This window comes from Nomascus leucogenys, unplaced genomic scaffold (genome assembly GCF_006542625.1).
Source record: "Nomascus leucogenys isolate Asia unplaced genomic scaffold, Asia_NLE_v1 Super-Scaffold_249, whole genome shotgun sequence".
NCBI lineage: Eukaryota > Metazoa > Chordata > Mammalia > Primates > Hylobatidae > Nomascus > Nomascus leucogenys.
Genome location: NW_022095768.1, coordinates 6,882 through 29,221, shown reverse-complemented (window position 1 = coordinate 29,221; position 22,340 = coordinate 6,882). Strand labels below are relative to the sequence as shown.

Genomic DNA, 22,340 nt, shown 5'->3' with positions numbered 1-22,340 from the left:
GCCACCACTCCCAGCTAATTTTTGTATTTTTAGTAGAGACGGGGTTTCGCCATGTTGCCCAGGCTGGTCTCGAACTCCTGGGCTCAAGTGATCCACCCACCTCAGCCTCCCAAAGTGCTGGGATTACAGACGTGAGCCACCATGCCTGGCCCAGTTTTAAAAATTTTATAGTTCTGGAGGTCAAGAGTCCTAAAATGAATCTCACTCGGCTGAAGTCAAGGTGTTAGCAGGGCTGGTTTTTTTGGGAGGCTCTAAGGGAGAATCATTTTGTTGCCTTTTTCAGCTTCTAGATGCCACCTACATGCTTTGGCTGGTGACCTTGAACCACTCCGACCTCATTTCCATTCCATTGTTGCATCTCCTAGTACTAACTCTGATCTTCCTGTCTCCCTCTTATAAAGATCCCGGTGATTATATTGGGCCCACACAGACATCTAGGCTTACTCCCCATCTCAAATCCTTAACTTAATTGTGTCTGCAAAATCCCTTTTGCCATGTAAGGTCCCACATACACAGGTTCCAGAGATTAGGCCATGGACATCTTTTTTTTTTTTTTTTTTTTGAGACGGAGTCTCACTCGTTGCCCAGGCTGGAGTGCAGTGGCGTGATCTTGGCTCACTGCAAGCTCTGCCTGTGGGTTCATGCCATTCTCCTGCCTCAGCCTCCTGAGTAGCTGGTGGCACCCGCCACCACGCCTGGCTCATTTTTTGTATTTTTAGTAGAGACGGGGTTTCACCTTGTTAGCCAGGATGGTCTTGATCTCCTGACCTCATGATCTGCCCGCCTTGGCCTCCCAAAGTGCTGGGATTACAGGCGTGAGCCACCGCACCTGGCCAGGCCATGGACATCTTTGGAGGCCATTATTCAACTGACCCCAAGAATTCAGAAATGCACCATCTTCGGTTCCAATACAGATTGGCCTGGCACCCAGGACCCTCCCACATTGCCATCTTTTCATCTCCCCAGGACAAGAAGGACTTTATAGACATGCGGGTGAAGCGGCTTCTGAAGGCGGGTGTCATCTCTGCCCTGGCTTGCATGGTGAAAGCAGACAGTGCCATCCTCACTGACCAGACCAAGGAGCTGCTGGCCAGGTGGGGCTGCAGTGGGCCAAAGCTTGGAACTAGGGCTGGGGGCTGAGGGGCCTGGAGTGCAGCACACTGGGCAGGGAGATAGAAATGGTGGGGGCCTAAATGAAGAGATAAACTATTGGGAAAGCCTGGAGAAAGGTCTGAGGGGATCAGCTTTGAAAGTGACATGGGACCAGGGGTGGTGGCTCATGCCTGTAATCCCAGGGCTTTGGAAGGCCGAAGTGGGAGGATTGCTTGAGCCCAGGAATTCAAGACTAGCTTGGGAAACATATTGAGACCCCATCTGTACAAAAAATTTTTTAAGTTAGCCTGGCACGGTGGTGTGCACCTGTACTCCCAGCTACTTGGGAGGCTGAGGCAGGAGGATCACTTGAGCCCAGGAATTCAAGGCTGCGGTGAATGATGACGGTGCCAGTGCACTCCAGCCTGGGTAACAGAGCAAGATCCTGTCTCTATACAAAAAAGAAATAAAGAAAGAAAGAGAGAAAGAGAGAGAGAGAGAAAGGAAGGGATGGAGGAAGGAAAAAAGGAAGGAGAGAAGGGAAAAGAAGAAGGAAGGAAGGAGAAAGAAAAAGAGAGAAAGAAAGAGGAAGAAAGGAGGGAAGGAAGGAAGGAGGGAAGGAAGGAAGGAGAGAGAGAGGAAATAGAAAGAAAGAAAGGAAAGAAAGAAAGAAAAGAAAGAAAGAGAAAGAAAGAAAGAAAAAGAAAGAAAGGGAAAGGAAAGAAAGGAAAGGAAAGGAAGGAAGGAAGGAGAAGGAAAGAAAGAGGGAAAGAAGGAAAGGAAGGAAGAGAAGTGGCATGTTGGGCAGGTCATCACAGGTGGAAGTTTGCATCAGGAGAAACGAGGCCACTGTTCCTTCTTGTTACCTTGTTCCCAGAGATTAAAGGCACAGTCTGGGTGCAGCCTGGCCAGGGAGGCAGGCAAGATCACAGCTACAGTCCGATGCAATGGGTGCCATGATGTGGGAAGCACAAAGGGCTGGTTAGAGCACAAGTAGTGTCCCCCAACCAACCGGACTGGAGGGGAGGTGGGTGGGCAGCTGGTAAGGCCTCCTGGAGGATGTAACAACTCAAGCTCTGAAGGAAGGAAAGGAGCCACCTAAATGCAGGAGAGGGAAGGTTCCAGGCAGAGGGAATAGCATCTGCAAAGACACTGAGGATGGAGAGAGAATGAGTGAATTTGGGGTTCTCCTGCAATATATCTGGGGCAGGGAATGCATAGGAAGGGCTGGTGCTGGATGAGACAAAAGAGGAGGCCAGAGCCAGATCACAGAGGACCTGGGGCACATCCATGTTGAAAAGCTTCTCCTGGGTGGTTGTGTCCCTAAATAGTGATAGTGAGGAGTGATCTTTGCAGCCTCACTTGGCCTCAATTCCTTCCCAGCCAATTATTTCCATGATGTCATCTTCCCAAGGTGGTTAATTCTGGGGCACAGGCACACAAGTGGCACTTTCCATGGCCTCCCTTTTCATCCCAGGGTTTCACTGGCTCCGACTGGCTGGCCTGCTGATGCCGCTGCTGCCGCTGCTGCCGCTGCTGCTGCTGCCTGGGAAAGTGTGCTGGTGCATTAACTGTTCTCCTTTCTTCTCGGTCCCACAGGGTATTCCTGGCACTGTGTGACAACCCAAAGGACCGAGGCACCATTGTGGCTCAAGGTGGTGGCAAGGTAACTGGGCAGGACATGGTTCTTGCCATCCTAGAATGTGCCTTTATGCATGCTCTTTGCCTAGCCCAAGAATAATGTACCCTCTGCCCCAACTCAACCTCCTGGAATATGGCCACCAGTTATCTGCGCTCTCTGTGCTCATAGCCCCAAGCCAATTTCTGCTTGACTTTATGCTATGATGGTATGTACTTTGGAATCCCATCTATCCTCCTTGCTATTGGAAGGAAGCACTGTGCAAAGACAGAGACCCTGGACTTTGATGTAGAAGACTTGTAGTTGAGTTCTTGCTCTTCCCATTTTTGACTGCATAACCTCAGGCAAAATACTTAATCTCCCAGCCACAGCTTCCTCATCTGTAAAATAGGGGAAAAATCATACTTTCACTTTACAGACTGTCACAAGAATTAGAGAAAATATAGAAAGTACTGATTCATAGTAGGTGCTCAATAGTTGTCTGATGTTAAGATTGGGTTTGGCTGAAACTCCGTCTCTATTAAAGATACAAAAATTAGCTGGGCATGGTGGCATGCACCTGTAATCTCAGCTACTCAGGAACCTGAGGCAGGAGACTTGCTTGAACCCAGGAGGAGGAGGTTGCAATGAGCCGAGATCATGCCATTGCAGTCCAACCTGGGCAGCAAGAGCAAAACTCTGTCTCAAAAAAACAAAACAAAACAAACAAACAAAAAGATTGAGTTTGGCTTGGGCAGAAAGTAAAAAATTTGTTGATTGAATTATTTATTTTTCCAAAAGCTGAAGGAATATTTAGGTGGGTGGGAGGAAGTGGAGTAAAGACCTGAATGTGCACTGGGAACCAAGAGGAGTGAATATGTGATTAAGGATTTAATCATTTTCCATGATGTGCAAGGGCTGATTATACAGCAGAGTTTTCCTGGCCCTCCCATGGGACAGGCAGACAGCACCTGGAGCAGGAGGATAGGAGGGAAGCCTCTGGATGTCTGTGACTAAGTAGTGACCTTGCCCTTTCTTGCAGGCCCTGATTCCCCTGGCTTTGGAGGGCACAGATGTGGGCAAGGTGAAGGCAGCCCACGCTCTAGCAAAGATTGCTGCTGTCTCCAATCCGGACATTGCTTTTCCTGGGGAGCGGGTAGGTGCTTGGGTAGATGGGATAGGGCAATGGGAGGGGTCTCCTCTGCTTCTAGAGGCCTTTCCCCTTGTCATTCTACCTCCAGCCTGGGACAGGGGCATGGTGCTGTCACAGGGAGGGTGATGCATTGGAGGCACCTGGATTCCAGGCCTGGTTCTGCCTCTGACAAACAGGATTGCCCTCTCCAAAATTCAGTTATCCTATCTATAGAGTAAAGAAAATAATCCTGCCTGTCAGGATCACTGTGAGGATTAAATCAGACAATGTATGAGAAAGTGCTTTGGAAACTTTACAGCTGGGCACCTATAAATGTGAGGCACTCAGGAAACAAAGTCCTCACCTGACCAAACACTTGACCCCTCCCCAACAGGTGTATGAGGTGGTGCGGCCCCTCGTAAGACTCTTGGACACACAGAGGGATGGGCTTCAGAACTATGAGGCTCTCCTAGGCCTCACCAACCTGTCTGGGCGGAGTGACAAACTCCGGTGAGTGTGGTGAGTGTGGCAGGGGTGGAGAGAGGTGGCTCAAAAAGTGTTTGTTTGAAATTTCACATAATGTGCTAAGAATGCTCTTCTCTGAAGACAACATCAAAGGCCAGGGGTGGGATTTGAGTTAGCACTTAGTAAACCACACAGTGACTATACCAAAGCCAAAAGATGCTATAAGGCCCCTCTTTTTCTTTTCTTTTTTTTCTTTCCTTTTCTTTTAGTTTCTTTTCTCTTTTCTTTTCTCTTCTCTTCTCTTCTCTTTTCTTTCTTTTCTTTTCTTTTTTTCTTTCCTTTTTCTTTTCTTTTCGAGACCGAGTCTTGCTCTGTCGCCCAGGCTGGAGTGCAGTGGCGCGATCTCAGCTCACTGCACCCTCTGCCTCCAGGGCTCAAGCTATTTTCCTGCCTCAGCCTCTCGAGTAGCTGGGACTACAGGAGTGCGCCACCATACCCAGCTAATTTTTGTATTTTTAATAGAGACAGGGTTTCCCCATGTTGGCCAAGCTGGTCCCAAACTCGTGACCTCAGATGATCTGCCTGCCATGGTCTCCCAAAGTGCTGGGATTACAGGTGTGAGCCACTGCACCCAGCCAGCACTTCTTTCTAAAGTAGTAATGATCACCATTCTAACTGGCGTGAGATGGTATCTCATTGTGGTTTTGATTTGCATTTCTCTGATAACCAGTGATGATGAGCATTTTTTCATGTGTCTGTTGGCTGCATAAATGTCTTCTTTTGAGAAGTGTCTGTTCATATCCTTTGCCCACTTTTTGATGCGGTTGTTTTTTTCTTGTAAATTTGTTTAAGTTCTTTGTAGATTCTGGATATTAGCCCTTTTTCAGATGGGTGGGTTGCAAAAATTTTCTCCCATTCTGTAGGTTGCCTGTTCATTCTGATGGTAGTTTCTTTTGCTGTGCAGAAGCTCTTTAGTTTAATTAGATCCCATTTGTCAATTTTGGCTTTTGTTGCCATTGCTTTTGGTGTTTTAATCATGAAGTCTTTGCCCATGCCTATGTCCTGAATGGTATTGCCTAGGTTTTCTTCTAGGGTTTTGATGGTTTTAGGTCTAACATTTAAGTCTTTAATCCATCTTGAGTTAATTTTTGTATAAGGTGTAAGGAAGGGATCCAGTTTCAGCTTTCTACATATGGCTAGCTAGTTTTCCCAGCACTATTTATTAAATAGGGAATCCTTTTGTCATTTCTTGTTTTTGTCAGGTTTGTCGAAGATCAGATGGTTGTAGATGTGTGGTGTTATTTCTGAGGCCTCTGTTCTGTTCCATTGGTCTATATATCTGTTTTGGTACCAGTACCATGCTGTTTTGGTTACTGTAGCCTTGTAGTATAGTTTGAAGTCAGGTAGTGTGATATCTGACCCTGGTGATGCCTCCAGCTTTGTTCTTTTTGCTTAGGATTGTCTTGGCTATGCCTGCTGTTTCTTGGTTCCATATGAACTTTAAAGTAGTTTTTTCCAATTCTATGAAGAAAGTCATTGGTACCTTAATAGGGATGGCATTGAATCCATAAACTATCTTGGGCAGTATGGCCATTTTCACGATATTGATTCTTCCTATCCATGAGCATGGAATGTTCTTCCATTTGTTTGTGTCCTCTTTTATTTTGTTGAGCAGTGGTTTGTAGTTCTCCTTGAAGAGGTTCTTCACATCCCTTGTAAGTTGGATTCCTAGGTATTTTATTCTCTTGGTAGCAATTGTGAATGGGAGTTCACTAATGATTTGGCTCTCAAGGATCTAGAACTAGAAATACCATTTGACCTAGCAATCCCATTACTGGGTATATACCCAAATGACTATAAATCATGCTACTATAAAGACACATGCACACATATGTTTATTGCGGCACTATTCACAATAGCAAAGACTTGGAACCAACCCAAATGTCCATCAATGATAGACTGCATTAAGAAAATGTGACACATATGCACCATGGAATACTACGCAGCCATAAAAAAGATGAGTTCATGTCCTTTGCAGGGACATAGATGAAGCTGGAAACCATCATTCTGAGCAAACTATCACAAGGACAGAAAACCAAACACCGGGCCGGGCGTGGTGGCTCACGCCTGTAATCCCAGCACTTTGGGAGGCCGAGGTGGGCGGATCACGAGGTCAGGAGATCGAGACCATCCTGGCTAACACGGTGAAACCCTGTCTCTACTAAAAATATAAAAAATTAGCCGGGCGTGGTGGTGGGCGCCTGTAGTCCCAGCTGCTGAGGAGGCTGAGGCAGGAGAATGGCATGAACCCACGAGGCAGAGCTTGCAGTGAGCGAAGATCGTGCCACTGTACTTCAGCCTGGGCGATAGAGTGAGACTCTGTCTCAAAAAAAAAAAAAGAAAACCAAACACCGCATGTTCTCACTCATAGGTGGGAGTTGAACAATGACAACACAAGGACACAGGGCGGGGAACATCACACACCGGGGCCTGTTGGGGGTGGGGAGCTGGGGGAGGGATAACATTAGGAGAAATACCCTAATGTAAATGAGGAGTTGATGGGTGCAGCAAGCCAACATGGCACGCACATGTATACCTGTGTAACAAACCTGCACGTTGTGCACATGTACCCTAGAACTTAAAGTGTTAAAAAAAAAAAAGATATCCAGGTGGATAGTGGGATAAAATGTATTCCTCTGTGGAAGCAGGAATATGTCAGCATGTACTGGGTTGGGCTTCTTTTGGTTGCCAGTAGCAGAAAACTTAACTATAATAGGCCTAAGCATAAAGGAAATTTATTGGCTCATGTAGGTAAAAAGTCTGGAGTAACAAGATTCAGATGTGGCTTGATGCAGGGCTTACAAAGCTGCCTTAGGTTCCTGTTCTCTCTGTCTCTCCTGTCCTTTCTGTATTGCTTTAATTCTCAATGGGCTTTTCTGCTCTCTCATGGTTATAAGGGCAGCTCTGGCCTTCGCATCTTCTTGGATCTACATCCAGGATGAGAGAGAGAGAGAGAGAGAGAGAGAGAGAGAATTTCTTTACTGCAATAATACAGAGGCTCTCCAGTTGGGTGATATCCAGAACCCACTGCTGTGGCCAGGATGCCATGCTATGCCATTTAGTTTAGGCCCATGGTGCCCCTCCTAGAGCTGTGGGCAGTTTGATGCCACATAAACCACGCTGGCTGAGGATGTGGGAAGGAGAGCACCAGAATGGAAGAATGGTCCCTGGGTGGCCAGAAAACCCCCATGGTCACTGCAGAGGACTCAAGGGTCTTTCTTCCTCCACCCTCCTACCCTAGGCAGAAGATCTTTAAGGAGAGGGCCTTGCCAGACATCGAGAACTACATGTTTGAGAATCATGATCAACTGCGGCAGGCGGCCACCGAGTGCATGTGCAACATGGTGCTCCACAAGGAGGTGAGGCAGGGCTCAGGATGGAGACCCGGGCTTAATCAAGGCACGAGAGGCAGGCCAGGGTCAGGGCCTGGGGTGAGATCAGGAGCTGTTATGATGGCATTAAGGTAGCATTTTGGACAGAAAATCAGGAATCCCTAAATCTTTCCTAGATTACAGCCCCCCTCCCTGTAGGGGCCCTGAGAGAAAGATATGCATAAAGGAAAAAATACAAAGCTGGGGCTTTGAATCCAAACCCTGGGCTAGATGAGGTGGAAGGCACCATTTCCCTAAGTTACTTAGGCCTGAATAACCTTAAAACAAAGCAGGATATGAGACCAGGGCCTCTCCGAGGTCAAGGAAGGCTAGACCACTTGCATTTATTGAAGCTCCACATGTATAAAAAAATGAAGAAACGCCAAATACAGTTATCAACCATTTTAGGATGTCTTAAATGACAGCATTTAATGAACTACCACTGTTCCCATAGAAATTGTAATGCAATATAACTGTACTCATCACAGAATAATTATAGGGTTTATAAAAATAAAATGAATTCAGAACATGCTGTAGGCCTCATGGTCCAGTCATGGGACAAATGATACCCATCTGGTGAATGTCTTCTTCTTCCTATCCTGTCAGAGTACTGCTGTGCCTGTAGGTATAATCTTATCAGAGATAACAGCAGGGTCTAAATTTCAGGCCATTCATTAACATGAGGGCCAAGCCGAATGGCCCTCCTGGGCCCCCACATAGGGGCTAGCATGAGACCCATTCTGTTTACCCTTAACGCCTGAACCTTAGATCTTCTCACTGTTATAGGGGAAAACCTAACCCATTAAAGCCTATTAAAGGCCGGGTGTGGTGGCTCATGCCTGTAATCCCAACACTTTGGGAGGCTGAGGTGGGTGGGTCACTTGAAGTCAGGAATTCGAGACCAGCCTGGCCAACATGGCGAAACCCCGTCTCTACCAAAAGTACAAACATTAGCCAGGCACGGTGGTGGGTGCTTGTAGTCGCAGCTACTCGGGAGCCTGAGACACGAGAATCGCTTGAACTTGGGAGGCAGAGGTTACAGTGAGCCGAGATTGTGCCACTGCACTCCAGCCTGGGTGACAAAGCAAGACTGCATCTCAAAAAAAAAAAAAAAAAAAAAGCATATTAAAGTCAGGGGGAATGAAGCTACCAGGGTCTACCAGGGAGCTGGCCTAAGGCTGGGCTGGGGGCCTGGCAGCCATGGGGGAGGCAGAGAGTGTGTCCAAGGAGATGGGCAGGGAGGTTGAGAAGCTGAGAGAGGTAAAGGAAGGAGGGAGGCAACCTTTCCTATGGGAGCACCGGCTGCTTCAACAACCCAAGTCAAAATGTTCAGTGGTCCCAATAGGATAGAAGTTCATTTCTTGGCCGGGCGCGGTGGCTCACGCTTGTAATCCCAGCACTTTGGGAGGCCGAGGCGGGCGGATCATGAGGTCAGGAGATCGAGACCACGGTGAAACCCCGTCTCTACTAAAAATACAAAAAAAAGCCGGGCATGGTGGCAGGCGCCTGTAGTTCCAGCTACTCGGAGAGGCTGAGGCAGGAGAATGGCATGAACCTGGGAGACGGAGCTTGCAGTGAGCCGAGATCGCGCCACTGCACTCCAGCCTGGGCAACATAGCGAGAGTCCATCTCAAAAAAAAAAGAAAAAAAAAAAGTTCATTTCTTGCTCACCATGTCAAAGTCCTATTTGGATTGGGTGGCTCACTTTTTTTTTTTTTTTGTCTGAGACAGAGTCTGGCTCTGTCACCCAGGCTGGAGTGCAGTGGTGTGATCTCAGCTCACTGCAACCTCTGCCTCCTGGGTTCAAGCGATTGTCCTGCCTCAGCCTCCAGAGTAACTGGGACTACCAGCGCGTGCCACCACCCCCGGCTAATTTTTTTGTATTTTTAGTAGAGATGGGGTTTCACCATGTTAGCCAGGATGGTCTTGACCTCCTGACCTCGTGGTCTGCCCACCTTGGCCTCCCAAAGTGCTGGGATTACAGGCGTGAGCCACTGCGCCTGGCCGGGTGGCTCACTTTCAAGCTGACTCAGGGATCCAGGCTTCTTTGATCATCAAGAACTGTCTTCTCCTCTGCCACACTGGGAGTGGATTCCATTCTGATGGTGAATGGGGAGACAGACTGAGGGAGAGGTGCCTGAAAGTGACACACATCATTTCTGCTCATGTTCCATCTTTGAGAACTAGGCCATCACCACATTGAGATGTGAGAAATGGGGGAATGTAGTCCATGTAAGGGCAGTTGTGTCCCATGAGAGGGGGCCATGCTGACCCCTCTGATATATGGTGACCTCTGCCATGCTCTCACCTCCCATGACCACTGCTCCAGCTTCAGGGAGATGCAGGTAGAGGGTCACACCTGGGAAGCTGTGATCTTGGTCCCCTTTTGGAGTTCCACTTCTAGGAAACCTGGCCCATTAGAATGCTCTGAGACTTGACCACCTAGATTTTACAGTAGTGCAGAGGGGTGAGGATGAGATGCTGTAAGGGGTTAATACCTCTCTGAGACATGTCAGGGCACTGGTCCCCTGGAAGCTCTTCTCCTGGTTTTCAGATCCTTGGGAAGCCTCATCTCTCACCTGGTGGAGATGGCACTGTAGCTTTCTAATACCAAGCAAACCACCTAATTGTTTCCTGCTTCTGCCCCCGTCCCTGCAAAATCATTTTATGGAAGACCCTGAAGGCCCATCCATTATGGGAGAAACCTTCCAAGGTTCCCCAAAGGGATGGGAAATACAGTTCCTCAGGCATCATCTACCCTGCAGGAGTCTGTGCCTGCCTCCTTCCCCTGGTGTGGAGGCTGAATGCAAACAGAGGTGGTGAAGCACACTAGATGGGGAATTCCTTATTTTCTTTACTTGGAAGAATTTGTAGCCCCTTCATTCAACCAGTCAGGGAAGGCTTCTTGGGGGAGGTAGCATGAGTGAGCTGCTCAAAGGGAAACTCTAAGAGATCTTGGGTCAGAGAACTTCAGATGTATCTTACCCTCTTCAGGCTGGGCAGATTGGGGACAGTTTTCTCTGAGCCATGTTCCTGCCTCCCGCAGGTACAGGAAAGATTCTTGGCTGACGGGAATGACCGGCTGAAGCTGGTGGTGCTGCTCTGTGGGGAGGATGATGATAAGGTGCAGAATGCGGCTGCAGGGGCTCTGGCCATGCTGACAGCAGCACACAAGAAACTGTGCCTCAAGATGACTCAAGTGGTAAGAGCTGGCCCTGGGGATAGGAAGGGCTGGGTGGGCTCCAGGGAATCTCCCCACCCACAGACCACACTGGATGATCCCCTGGGGAGGCCAGCTCCTAAAGAAACCCCTCGAAGCCCCCAGGCATCTGTTCCTACTGCCTAAGGAGAGGAGGGTCTATTCCCTTCAGTGCCTTATGTTCATTATTTGGTCTTCCCAAGTGTGCTAGCTCAAACCCTCCCATTGGAGTTTCACCCATTGCCTTTAGTGGTGCATATACCTCATTGCTTAAGAACAACAGCAATGCTAACCACTGCCATGAAGCTCCAGAGCTTCCTAAGAGAAGCACGGATGTGGCTGGGATGCCATAAGGAGCTTATGGTTTGGCAAAAAAGCTGCAGATTCTCTTAGGTGGACACAATGACCATCTCCTACGAGATTGTGGCCATTGCAGCAGGTGTAATGGAAACGATATCTGTATAGTCACAAACAAGGGAGTGCACAATGAAACTTTCCTTATTTCACCAAACTGAGGAGTTTGTGGGCACTCATCTCTCCCCATGGTGAAAAATGTGGATATCTCAATTCAAAGGTGTTCATGTCTGGTTTAAAGGCAGGCTCTTTTAGATAGTCGTGTAAGGTGTGTGTGTGTCGGCAGATGTGTTCTCTAAGTTCCAAGAGGGGTTATATTGTCCTGGCATCTGGCAAGGGTGTATCTGCTGAATGTAGCTCATCCTGCATGGTCTTTGGACTTCAGCTTCTTTCCCTAAGGCAAGCTTCTCAAAACTGTAATGTGTGTAAGAATCACCTGGGCAACTTGTTAAAACAGTTTCCCCACATGTTCTGATTTAGTAGATTGGGGGTGCGATGCTAACAGCTTGGGGACCACACTTTGAAACCACTGCCCCAGAGCAGCCTCTGCTGGTGTCACTGGTCATATAACTCTTGTTGCAGGTCCTCACAGGACCCTCTGTGACTCCTTGCACTTACTGAGTGCCAGGTGTTGCCCTAAGTGTTTACATTTATTAAGTCACTTAATTCTCCCAAACACCCTGTGAGGTGGATATTATTATTATCATCATCCGTATTTTACGAATGAGGAAACTGAGGTGCAGAAAAGCAACTCGCCCAAGGCCACACAGCCTGTTAGTTGGGAAGGGATTGGAACCCTTCAGGATTGCCAACCCACTCCTGGCCACTTTGTTGTTCTTCCTTGCGGGGCTCAGACATCTTGGCTGCATTTTTGTTCTGACACGGGGCTTCCTGGGGACTCTGTGAAGCTACTCAGACTCATCTTTTGTGCCACCCCATGGCCATGTTGGATGCTGGACATCTCTACAGTCTCATGTCATCTGGGCTATGCCCTGGGCTATGCCTCCTGCCCTGGAATCCCGTCCTTGTTGAGTTTCTATCACTGCTTCCTTTGACCCTTGGTGACTCATCCCAGGGAGCGATGGGCCCTGGACCCATCATCAGTTACACTTCAGCATAGAAACTTTCCAGCATAGAACCATGCCACAGCTAGCTGAGCTTTCATGTTCTTTCCTTGGGATAGGACATTCAGTGCAGAGTTTACAAAAGTTGGGTTAGATGCTCAAAAGCCAAGAATTTGCCTTTTCTTCCCCCTGTGTCTGTCTCCCCATGTGCTTGTGAAAAGCAAGCCCTGCTGACAAATGCCAGGTGAGGGTAACAGGTACAAAGAAGCCCAAGGGAAAACCTTTGCATTGGCGTTTTTTAAAATTTTTATTTATTTATTTATTTATTTATTTATCTTGAGACAGAGTCTTGCTCTTTTGCCCAGGCTGGAGTGCAGTGGTACAATCTTGGCACACTGCAACTTCCACCTCCTGGATTCAACGGATTCTCCTGCCTCAGCCTTCCTAGTAGATGAGATTACAGGCGTGCACCACCACGCCTGGCTAATTTTTGTATTTTTAGTAGAGGGGGGTTTCCCCATGTCGGCCAGGCTGGTCTCGAACTTCTGACCTCATGCTCCGCCTGCCTTGGCCTCCCAAAGTGCTAGGATTACAGGCATGAGCCACTGCACCCGGCCTGGGTTGGTGTCTTAAATCATCACGTACTTGCCCTGCATCCACTTCTACTTGTTGAGCACTTACTGTGTGCTCCAGCCCCCATGCTAAGCTCTTTCCATGTATCATCTCATTAAATCACCACAATGTTAGAGGTAGGTGTAGAAGATGACCCTGAGGCTTACAGAGGTTAAATAACTTAGCTGAGGCCATGTAGTTGGTAAGTGGCTGAGCTGGGACCTGAACACTGGCCTCTCTGACTCCAAATCCCCATGCTGATGACCATTCTACTCTGCTGCGCCAAGTGTGTCTGTTGAATGATACAGGAATCAAGCCTCCTGGTTCTGTTATCAGCATTATCTCTGTCTCCTGGGATGATCAGAGGAGTCTAGAGTCCTGCCTTCCCAAGAATAGAAGTTGGGTTGCTTCACAGCTGGGAATGGAGGAAGAATGGAAGTGAGGATACATTTAAGACTCTTGTATTGATTCCAGTTAAAGTCAGGGCTGGGGGAGAGCATGTCTGCATGCCTGGAGCTGATGTCTCAAAGGGCACCTGGTTTGGCAGAAGCAGGCATTGCCCATGTGCCCAGGGTGAGAATCCTCCTTTTGAACACTCTGCATCCCTGTTCTTCTCGGGCTTGTAGTGGGTCTGGCCCTTTGCTTCTTAAGCTGCTTAAGAAATAAATGGATGTGGGAATATGAATCCTCTACTATTTCCAGATGCGTGACCATAGCTAAGTTATGCTGATTCCTTTAGTCATTTTGTTTTAGTTCACTTTCTGTTGCTATAACAGAATACCTGAGACTAGGTAAAAGAAAAGAGGTTCATTTTGGCTGACAGCTCAGGAGGCTAGGAAGTGCAAGATCAGACAGCGTCATCTGATTCGCTTTTGGTGAAGGTCTTGTGCTGTGTCATAGCATGATTTAGATGCAGAAGGGAAAGTGTGTGTATGTGAAAAGGATAAAACACAAGAGGTGGTAATTGGGGCCATGAGTGTCTCTCATGGTTACTGGTCTAGTCCCTTGAGAGCAAGAACTCACTGCTGCAAGAATTAACACATTCCTGGGCCAGCAGCATTAATTCCTCTTAATGACCTAATTACCTCTTAAAGGCCCCACCTCCCAACATTGCCACACCAGGGACCACATTTCCAACACATGAACTCTGGGGACACACTCAAACCTAGGACCTTCCTTACCTTTTTCCCTGCCTCCAGACAACCCAGTGGTTGGAGATCCTCCAGCGGCTTTGCCTGCATGACCAGCTGTCTGTCCAACACCGGGGCCTGGTCATCACCTACAACCTACTGGCAGCCGATGCTGAGCTGGCCAAGAAGCTGGTGGAGAGTGAGCTGCTGGAGATCCTGACTGTGGTGGGCAAACAGGAGCCAGATGGGAAGAAGGCAGAAGTGGTTCAGACAGCCCGAGAATGTCTCATCAAGTGCATGGATTACGGCTTCATTAAACCAGTGTCTTAGACAGGGACCCTCAGGGTTGCTGGGAGTGGTCCTGTACTGTGCAGAGTCCTGGGTTGGGTTCTCCTGGAGTGTCAGGTCATCTAGGGATCATAGCAGTGCCAATGAAGTCTCAACATAAAGGAAAGACTTGACTGTTCTCTGAGTTGTGAATCTTCTTTGTCCTGACAGAGTTTGGATGTTTCACTCTCTCTCTTGCTTCCTGTCTCCTTACATTCGTCATGTTTCAGAAATTCCCAGAATAATTTTCACCCACGATTAGAAATAGGTTGGATCATTCTTTCTGTGCCCATTCTGAAGGCCAGGATAATAGGTTGAAGTTCTTTATATTTTGGAAAATGGATTTTGTGGTAAGGTAGGAACTAACGGGTGTGTGCATATAAAGGTTAATGCTGTTGTATTTGGATGCTGATCTGTGCTGTTTTCATGTCCTCTCTCCCACACTATTTGAATCAGTCTGTTCAGAACTGTGTGTTTCACCTACAGTGCTCTGTCCCAGTCCCATGCCCATTCCCATCAAATTCACTGTGATGGAAATAGAGTTTATGTTCAACAGTGGGACGTGACCTCTGCAATTTTCTTGGGAAAGTCTTCCAAGCAAGATGGACATGATGAATACAAATAAGATCAACTCAAAGTACTTCAAACAAAAAATAAATAATTCATTGGCTCATGTATCTTGGCCATCCAGGGAAGGTCTGACATTGTTAGATCCAGAGTTTCATAAACATATTGTTATGGATTGAATCGTGTGCCTTACCCACCCCCCCAAAAATTTTGTATGTTGAAACTCTAACCTCTGGTTCCTCAGAACGTGACCTTATTTGGAAAGGGTTATTGCAGATGTACTTAGTGAAGATGAGGTCCTACTGGAGTAGAGAGGAACCCTAATCCAATATGCCTGGTATCCTTATAAAAAGGAGAAATTTGGCCACAGATATGCACTCAGGTAGAACACCATGTGAACATGAAGGCAGAGATCCAGGTGATGCACCTACAAGCCAAAGAATGACAAAGATTACCAGCAAACCACCAGAAGCCAGAGGAGAGGCATGGAACATACAGTTTCTCACAGCTGTCGAAGAAAACAGCTCTAACAACGTGATCTAGAACTTCTAGTCTCCAGATCTATGAGATAATAAATTTCTGTTGTCTAAGCCACCCGGTTTGTCGTACTTTGTTGCAGCAAGCCTAGCAAACTCATGCACATATATTCTATATTTTGAAGAAAAAATTCCCAGAGAATCATATTTAAAATGGTTAAATTAAGCAAAATAAAGCAAACCAAAAAAGAAAAGTCCCAACTACCTGAAATATTTAATTGTCTTAGGTAACTGACTTAAAAATAGCTAATACAGTCAATTGCCACTGGCTTTAGTTTTTTAAAAGATAGTACAAAAATAAAAGATGCTTGGCTGGGTGCAGAAGCTCACACCTGTAATCCTGGCACTTTGAGAGGCTGAGGTGGGTGGATCACTTGAGCCCAGGAGTTCAAGACCAGCCTGGGCGTCATGGCAAAACCCTGTTTCTACAAAAAATACAAAAAAATTAGCCAGGCATGGTGACACGTGTCTGTAGTCGCAGCTATTCGGGAAGCAGAGGTGGGAGAATCACCTGAGCCTGGGGAGGTCAAGCCTGCATTGAACCGTGATCGTGCTACTGCACTCCTTCCTGGGTGGCAAGAGTGAGACCTTGTCTCAAAATAAAATAAATAGGCTAAAGCGGAAATGAGTGCTGACACAGAGACAGCAGGTGTAAACCAGAGACAGAGCCAGAGTACCGGATGGCTGAAGTCAAATACTTATGTAGCAAATGGGCATAGAGACACGTGTCCGATGGATGTATTGGCCTTCTCAGGACAAATATTCCATCCCCTGAAAACCATAGGAAAGGGGTAAAGAAGGATACTCCTCTAGGTCAATTTATAGAAGAGAGCAAAACCTTAAGATTCTCAATGAAGTAAGAGCTAAGAACCTCTGTATCATGTGAAGAGACAGGAAGGTCAAGACGGGGAAGGAGAAGATTTGCTAAAGATGTTGAAGAGAATGAGAGAACTAAACAGGGCTGGGCAAGCAAAAGACATCAGGCAAGGCCGAGTACTCAGATGAGGCTGAAAATATGTAATAGTTACTTTAAAACAGGGTTAATCTCCACGACTAGGTGCTTTTTCTTTAACCCTTTCATACAGAAGTAGAACAACAGACTGTGGATTGGGCTGGCATTTTGCCAGGATACAGCAGGAAGATAGGGGCACAGGAAAGGCCCAATGTTGGGAGTATTTCAGTTAATCTCCTATGAGATCCAGGCTGGCTAAGGTAGCAAGGTAGGTTATAAGAAGAAAAATACAGACAAACTTGTGAGGCTGCAGAGGCTTGGAAGGAGAAAATGTGTTGGGTGACAGTGAGATGCAGAAGATTTCTAAGGTGGTACACCTGTAGAGGAGGAGGTGGAGGTCCCAGCCAGGGTAAAAGGAGGCTAATCTGCCCCTGGTGATGACCACTGTTATTAAAGGAATCCAGAAGAGACAAGGCTTTTTCTGTTTGTGCAAGCTATCTCCTTGTCCAAGTTTCTCTTCACCACTGAAAATCTCTGAAAGTTGTCAACTTCATTAAGGTAGATTCAGAAGACCTATTTTATTCAAAATGACAAAATACTTCTAGAGAAAAAGCACATATGTCTGGTCAGATAATGCATGTATGACTTCGGACAAATCACAGCATTTCAGCGTTTGAGGTAATCTAGTCTCTCTGTCCTCTTTATTCCTTAACTCTCCATCTGTACAGACAGAAACAATGTAATCAGCCACATATCTTGTATAAAATAAATATGAAGAGAGAAACAATTATAAAGGCAGAAGTTCTTGGGGTGAGGGGAAGAATTTTAAAATACAAAACTAGCTAGCTACTTCTTCAAGAAGAAAAATATCAGGGAGTACTGAAAAGGAACAATTGCAGAAAGGAAGAGAAATTAACCTAAACAGCAACCAAAAACCTTCTAAGAATGTATCAACAGGCCAGTGGAAAACAAATAGCTACAAGCTTGACACTAATTCAAAGTCAGTATTTTCTTCTGACTGACTCAGGGAAAGCAAGCCAAAAGTGAAAGTTACCTTATCCACCCTACAGGAAAAGAAATTTCTGTCTTCCATAACGCAAACTGCTAAAACCTAAAAACATTGATTTTTAGATAAAAAGAGTATTAAGGAGAGCTGATAAAAACAATTCATTACAAAGTTAATTCTCTCTCTCTCTCTCTCTCTCTCTCTCTCTCTGTGTGTGTGTGTGTAAGTCTGGCATTCATTTACAAAATTGATTTACTCTTTTTCCAGGCAAAAATATGTACTTTTGGAACAAGTAAAAATTTACATTATCATGAAAGAAGATTTATGAAGAAGCATAAGCTTAAACATAGTTCTAGCCATAAAAAGTCTGATCCTACTGCAAAAACATCAAACTTGGGAATTTGGCAATATTATAGGAAAAACTGCAAATGAGTGTGTTTTTTAATCCTGCAATTCAAATTTAAGAATTTATCATAATAATGATGGATATATGCAAAGGCTTTACTATGTATAATAATAAAAACAGAAAATAATATAAAAGGCCAACATTAGGGAAGTGGTTACATAATTTATGGTTTATCTGTATTATGCAATATATGCACCATATATATGTATATACATATATATGTGTGTGTGTATATATATATATTCATTTATTAATGTTTTCTGAGATGGAGTCTGGCTCTGTCGCCAGGCTGGAGTGCAGTGGTGCGATCTCGGCTCACTGTACCCTCCGCCTCCCCGGTTGAAGCGATTCTCCTGCCTCAGCCTCCAGAGTAGCTGGGTTGCTACAGGGATGCACAAACACACCTAGCTAATTTTTTATATTTTTAGTAGAGGTGGGGTTTCAGCATGTTCACCAGGATGGTCTTGATCTCTTGACCTCATGATCCTCCCACATCGGCCTCCCAAAGTGCTGAGCATGAGCCACTGCACCAGGCCACAACATATATTTAAAAACAACAGGCTAGGCGCGGTGGCTGATGCCTGTAATCCCAACCCTTTGGGAGGCTGAGGCGGGTGGATCACGAGGTCAAGAGATCGAGACCATCCTGGCTAACACAGGGAAACCTAGTCTGTCTGTCCCCTTTATTCCTTAACTCTCCATCTGTACAGACAGAAACAATATAATCAACCACATATCTTGTATAAAATAAATATGAACAGAGAAACAATTACAAAGGCAGAAGTTCTTGGGGTGAGGGGAAGAATTTTAAAATACAAAATTAACTAGCTACTTCTTCAAGAAGAAAAATATGAGGGAGTACTGAAAGAGAACAATTGCAGAAAGGAAGAGAAATTAACCTAAACAGCAATCAAAAACCTTCTAAGAATGTATCAACGGTCCAGTGGAAAACAAATACCCACCCTGCTGACACCTTGATCTTGTACCCATGGCCTCCAGTACTTTGAGACAGTAACACTCTGTTGTTGAAGTTGCCCAGTCTGTGGTACTGTAAAACAGCCCTAGGAAACTAACACAGCCTGTTAGCCCACAGATGGTGGAGGATGGAATGCTCAGTGGAGCTCCAGGCTTACTGTCTACAGCTCCCAAAGTGTGCTACCAGACCCTTGGGTGGGTGAGGTATGTAAGGTAATTTTGGGTGGTGCAGGGTGAATAATTTCAGTTGACATAATGTGTTTATCTTACTGGGTAAATCAGGGGTCCCCACCTGTTAGGAACCAGGCTACACAGCAGGAGGTGAGCAGCCAGCCAGTGAGCAAAGCTTCATCTGTAAAAACAGCTGCTCCCCATCCCTCGCATTACCGCATGAGCTCTGCCACCTGTCAGAGGAGTGCTGCCGTTACATTCTCATAGAACCCAACTGTGAACTGCGCATGCCAGGGATCTAGATTGCGTGCTCCTTATGAGAACCTAATGCCTGATGATCTGTGACTGTCTCCCATCACCTCCTGATGGGACCATGTAGTTGCAGGAAAACAAGCTCAGGGCTTCCACTGATTCTATATTATGGTGAGTTGTGCGATTATTTCATTATATATTACAGTGAAATAATAATAGAAATAAAGCACACAATAAATGTAATGGGCTTGAATCATGTCTGCATCATCCCTTCCCCTTCTCCCAGGTCCGTGGAAGAGTTGTCTTCAAGAAATCTGCTCTCTGGTGCCAAAAAGTTTGGGGACCGCTGGTGTAAATGTTTCTAAGAATAGTTAAGCAACTTAAACTTTACGTGCTACGAAGAATACAGGTTTAAATGCTAATAAAAATAGGTGAAAATGAAAACACTCTTTCTGTCGTCCAGGGAATCTTAACCATTCTATCAGAAAGACTTGCAGCTTGGAGCTGCAGCTGCCCTCCCACATCCTGTCCACTGTAAAGCCCTGCAACACACACACACACATGCACACACACATGCACATACATACACATGCATATACTTGCACACATGCACACAGATGCACATACATAAATACATTCACATGTATATACCTGCACACACACATGCACATACATACCTACACATGCGTATACCTGCACACACATACATACACAGACACACACACACGCTGTGCTTCATGACCTCACTAGGGTAGCCTGGGAGGAAATGCGTGTTTTTAGGAGAAATGAAGACAACTCAGGCCCCTCATTCTCCTGGTGTTTGCACAAGTGCCTTCTCTGCAGACCATGCTTCAGTCTCTTTCTTGGTTCTCCCTCTTACTGAAAGAGAGAAGCAGAGGCCCGGCACATACTCGGCTGCTTAGGGCTCAAGCCAAGTTCGCAAGCTTCCTGGGGAGCCTAGTAAGATGAAGGCACTGCAGAGCTTCCCCAAAAGAGGCGTCAGCTTTTCATGGATCCTTGAGCCCAGGAAGGCAATAGGTGAGACATCACAGTTCATCAGAAGACACAAGCAAACTCCAGTGAGAGAGGGCAATGGTCAAAGATTTTATTCTCTCAGAGAAGGGGTTCTCGGGCTGTAAGCAGGAGGCAGAAGACTTTATTGCATGCGTAGTTAGGTGATGGCGACCTACGGTTTTCACGGGGAACTGGGATCGAGAGTGACCTGACCTCCTACTCATGCTCGTCTCTCCCTGTCTCTCTCTTTGCCTTTTGTGTCTCTCCCCCCTCTCTCTTGCTCCTTTTCCTCTCAGCCTCCTGTCTCTCTCCTTATCTCTCTTCCTCTCTCTCTGTGTCTCACTCCGTTCTCCCCATCTCTCTTTCTCTCTCCTTCTTTTCCTCTTCTCTCTCCCTCCTCATCTCTCTGCCTGCCACTGTTCAGGCTCCTGGGGCCCCACGTGGATGGGCGGACACAGGACTCCTAGGCTACCTTTCATAGCGCAAGCACAGGGCTGCAGAACTTTGGTCCCCACCTCCCAGCATCCTCGAAATGAGGGGTGTGGGGTGTGCCGTGCTCTCCTGAGTGGGCGCCCCACACTCCAGGAAGCAGAAACTGCAGGTCACAGCTGGCTCGAGTGGTGCGCCCACAGGAAGTGGGCTGCCAGCTTCCATCGTGTGATCTGCTGAGGCCAAAGCAGAGGACAGCAGCCCAGGCCCGTTTCTGCAGCAGGGTGGGGGTAGGGGTGGGCTTGAGGGTGGGGATGGGGATGGGAGCCGCCAATGCAAACTGGCCCCTGGCTGGTTTCCTACCCTGCACCCTGCCATGCAAGGCCTCCTCTCCCACCCCTATCCCTGTCTGCCCCACCTCCACCCCTAGGCTGCCCCACACCCAGGCTCCAGAAGTCTCCCAGGATCCAGGAGCTAAGGGCAACCACTGGGTTCTACAGCCCCTAGTCCGTGAGTCAGCCACCCCTCTGCGTGCTGACAAACCTTGGCTCTCATGCCCCACCCCAAGCCAACCACACAGCCCTGTCCCCCCACCAGCATTATTACCACCTCCTGATTTTAGCCCTGACAGCCCTGCTTCCTGGTAACCTTGCCCCTCCCACCCTGATCCAGGCAAGCCCAAAGGCCAGCGCCCTCCACCCACCCTACCTGGGGGCCACTCTACTATCTCCTTGCCCAGATGTCTTCACCTGGCTTTACCGAGATAGAATAAATAACAGGGATGAGACCCCGGACTCTGCCAGGAAGATGTGCCAAAATACTCTCCATTTAGAAGCAGGAACAGTGATGGGGCCTATGGATGACCCCAGGATTGTCACCCAAGCAGCAAGAAGGGCAAGGAGCCTGGTGTCTTGGCCTTACCCTGGGAGGTCATGGCCAGGGCTTCAAAAGGCCCTGGAGAGGGGTGGGCAGGAGAGCAGATCCACCCTCCTCTCGAGAAAGCAGCCACCACCCCCAGGAAGAGCAGATGGGGGCACACAGGCAGAGTCCCCGCGTGCTGTAGAGCAGGGCCAGCAGATCTGCAGTCAGCCTCAGTGCCAGGGGAGCTGCAAGATACACTGAGACCCTTACAGGCTAGGCTCTGTGTCCCCACCCAAATCTCATCTGGAATTGTAATCCTCCTGTGTCAAGGGAGGAACCTGGTGGGAGGGGATGGGACCTGGGGACAGTTTCCCCCCTGCTGCTCCCCGATAGTGAGGGAGTTCTCAGGAGAGCTGATGGTTTGAAAGTGTGGCACTTCCTGGTTCTCCACTCACTCCCTCCTGCCGCCTTGTGGAGAAGGTGCCTGCTTCCCCTTCACCTTCTGCCATGATTGTAAGTTCCCTGAACTGGGAGTCAATTAAACCTCTTTCCTTTATCGATTACGTAGTCTCGAGTATTTCTTTATAGCAGTGTGAAAACGAACGAATATCCCTTCCCTGAGGCGCCTTCTCCTTAGGCAACCAGCTGCCCCCATGCTCCTCCTCTGCCCCCTGTTCTTTCTTTTCCCCTCATGAGGCCCAAGTGATAAATGGGGCCAGCCCCAGCCCCAGCCCCATCCTACTGCAG

General features: G+C 47.3%; 1 protein-coding gene across 4 annotated transcripts in view; it reads left to right on the top strand.

The window, feature by feature from the left end:
- Positions 1-15,061, top strand: part of UNC45B (unc-45 myosin chaperone B) — a 39,334-nt gene extending 24,273 nt beyond the window's left edge. For all 4 annotated transcript variants that reach the window (XM_030807925.1, XM_030807924.1, XM_030807926.1 and 1 more), the window contains 7 exons: positions 967-1,094; positions 2,692-2,758; positions 3,753-3,866; positions 4,237-4,352; positions 7,609-7,726; positions 10,785-10,940; positions 14,167-15,061. In XM_030807925.1, the coding sequence (XP_030663785.1) occupies positions 967-1,094; positions 2,692-2,758; positions 3,753-3,866; positions 4,237-4,352; positions 7,609-7,726; positions 10,785-10,940; positions 14,167-14,427 (960 nt within the window). In that variant the 3' untranslated portion in view covers positions 14,428-15,061. The remainder of the gene's footprint in view (positions 1-966; positions 1,095-2,691; positions 2,759-3,752; positions 3,867-4,236; positions 4,353-7,608; positions 7,727-10,784; positions 10,941-14,166) is intronic.
- Positions 15,062-22,340: the final 7,279 nt, after the last annotated feature.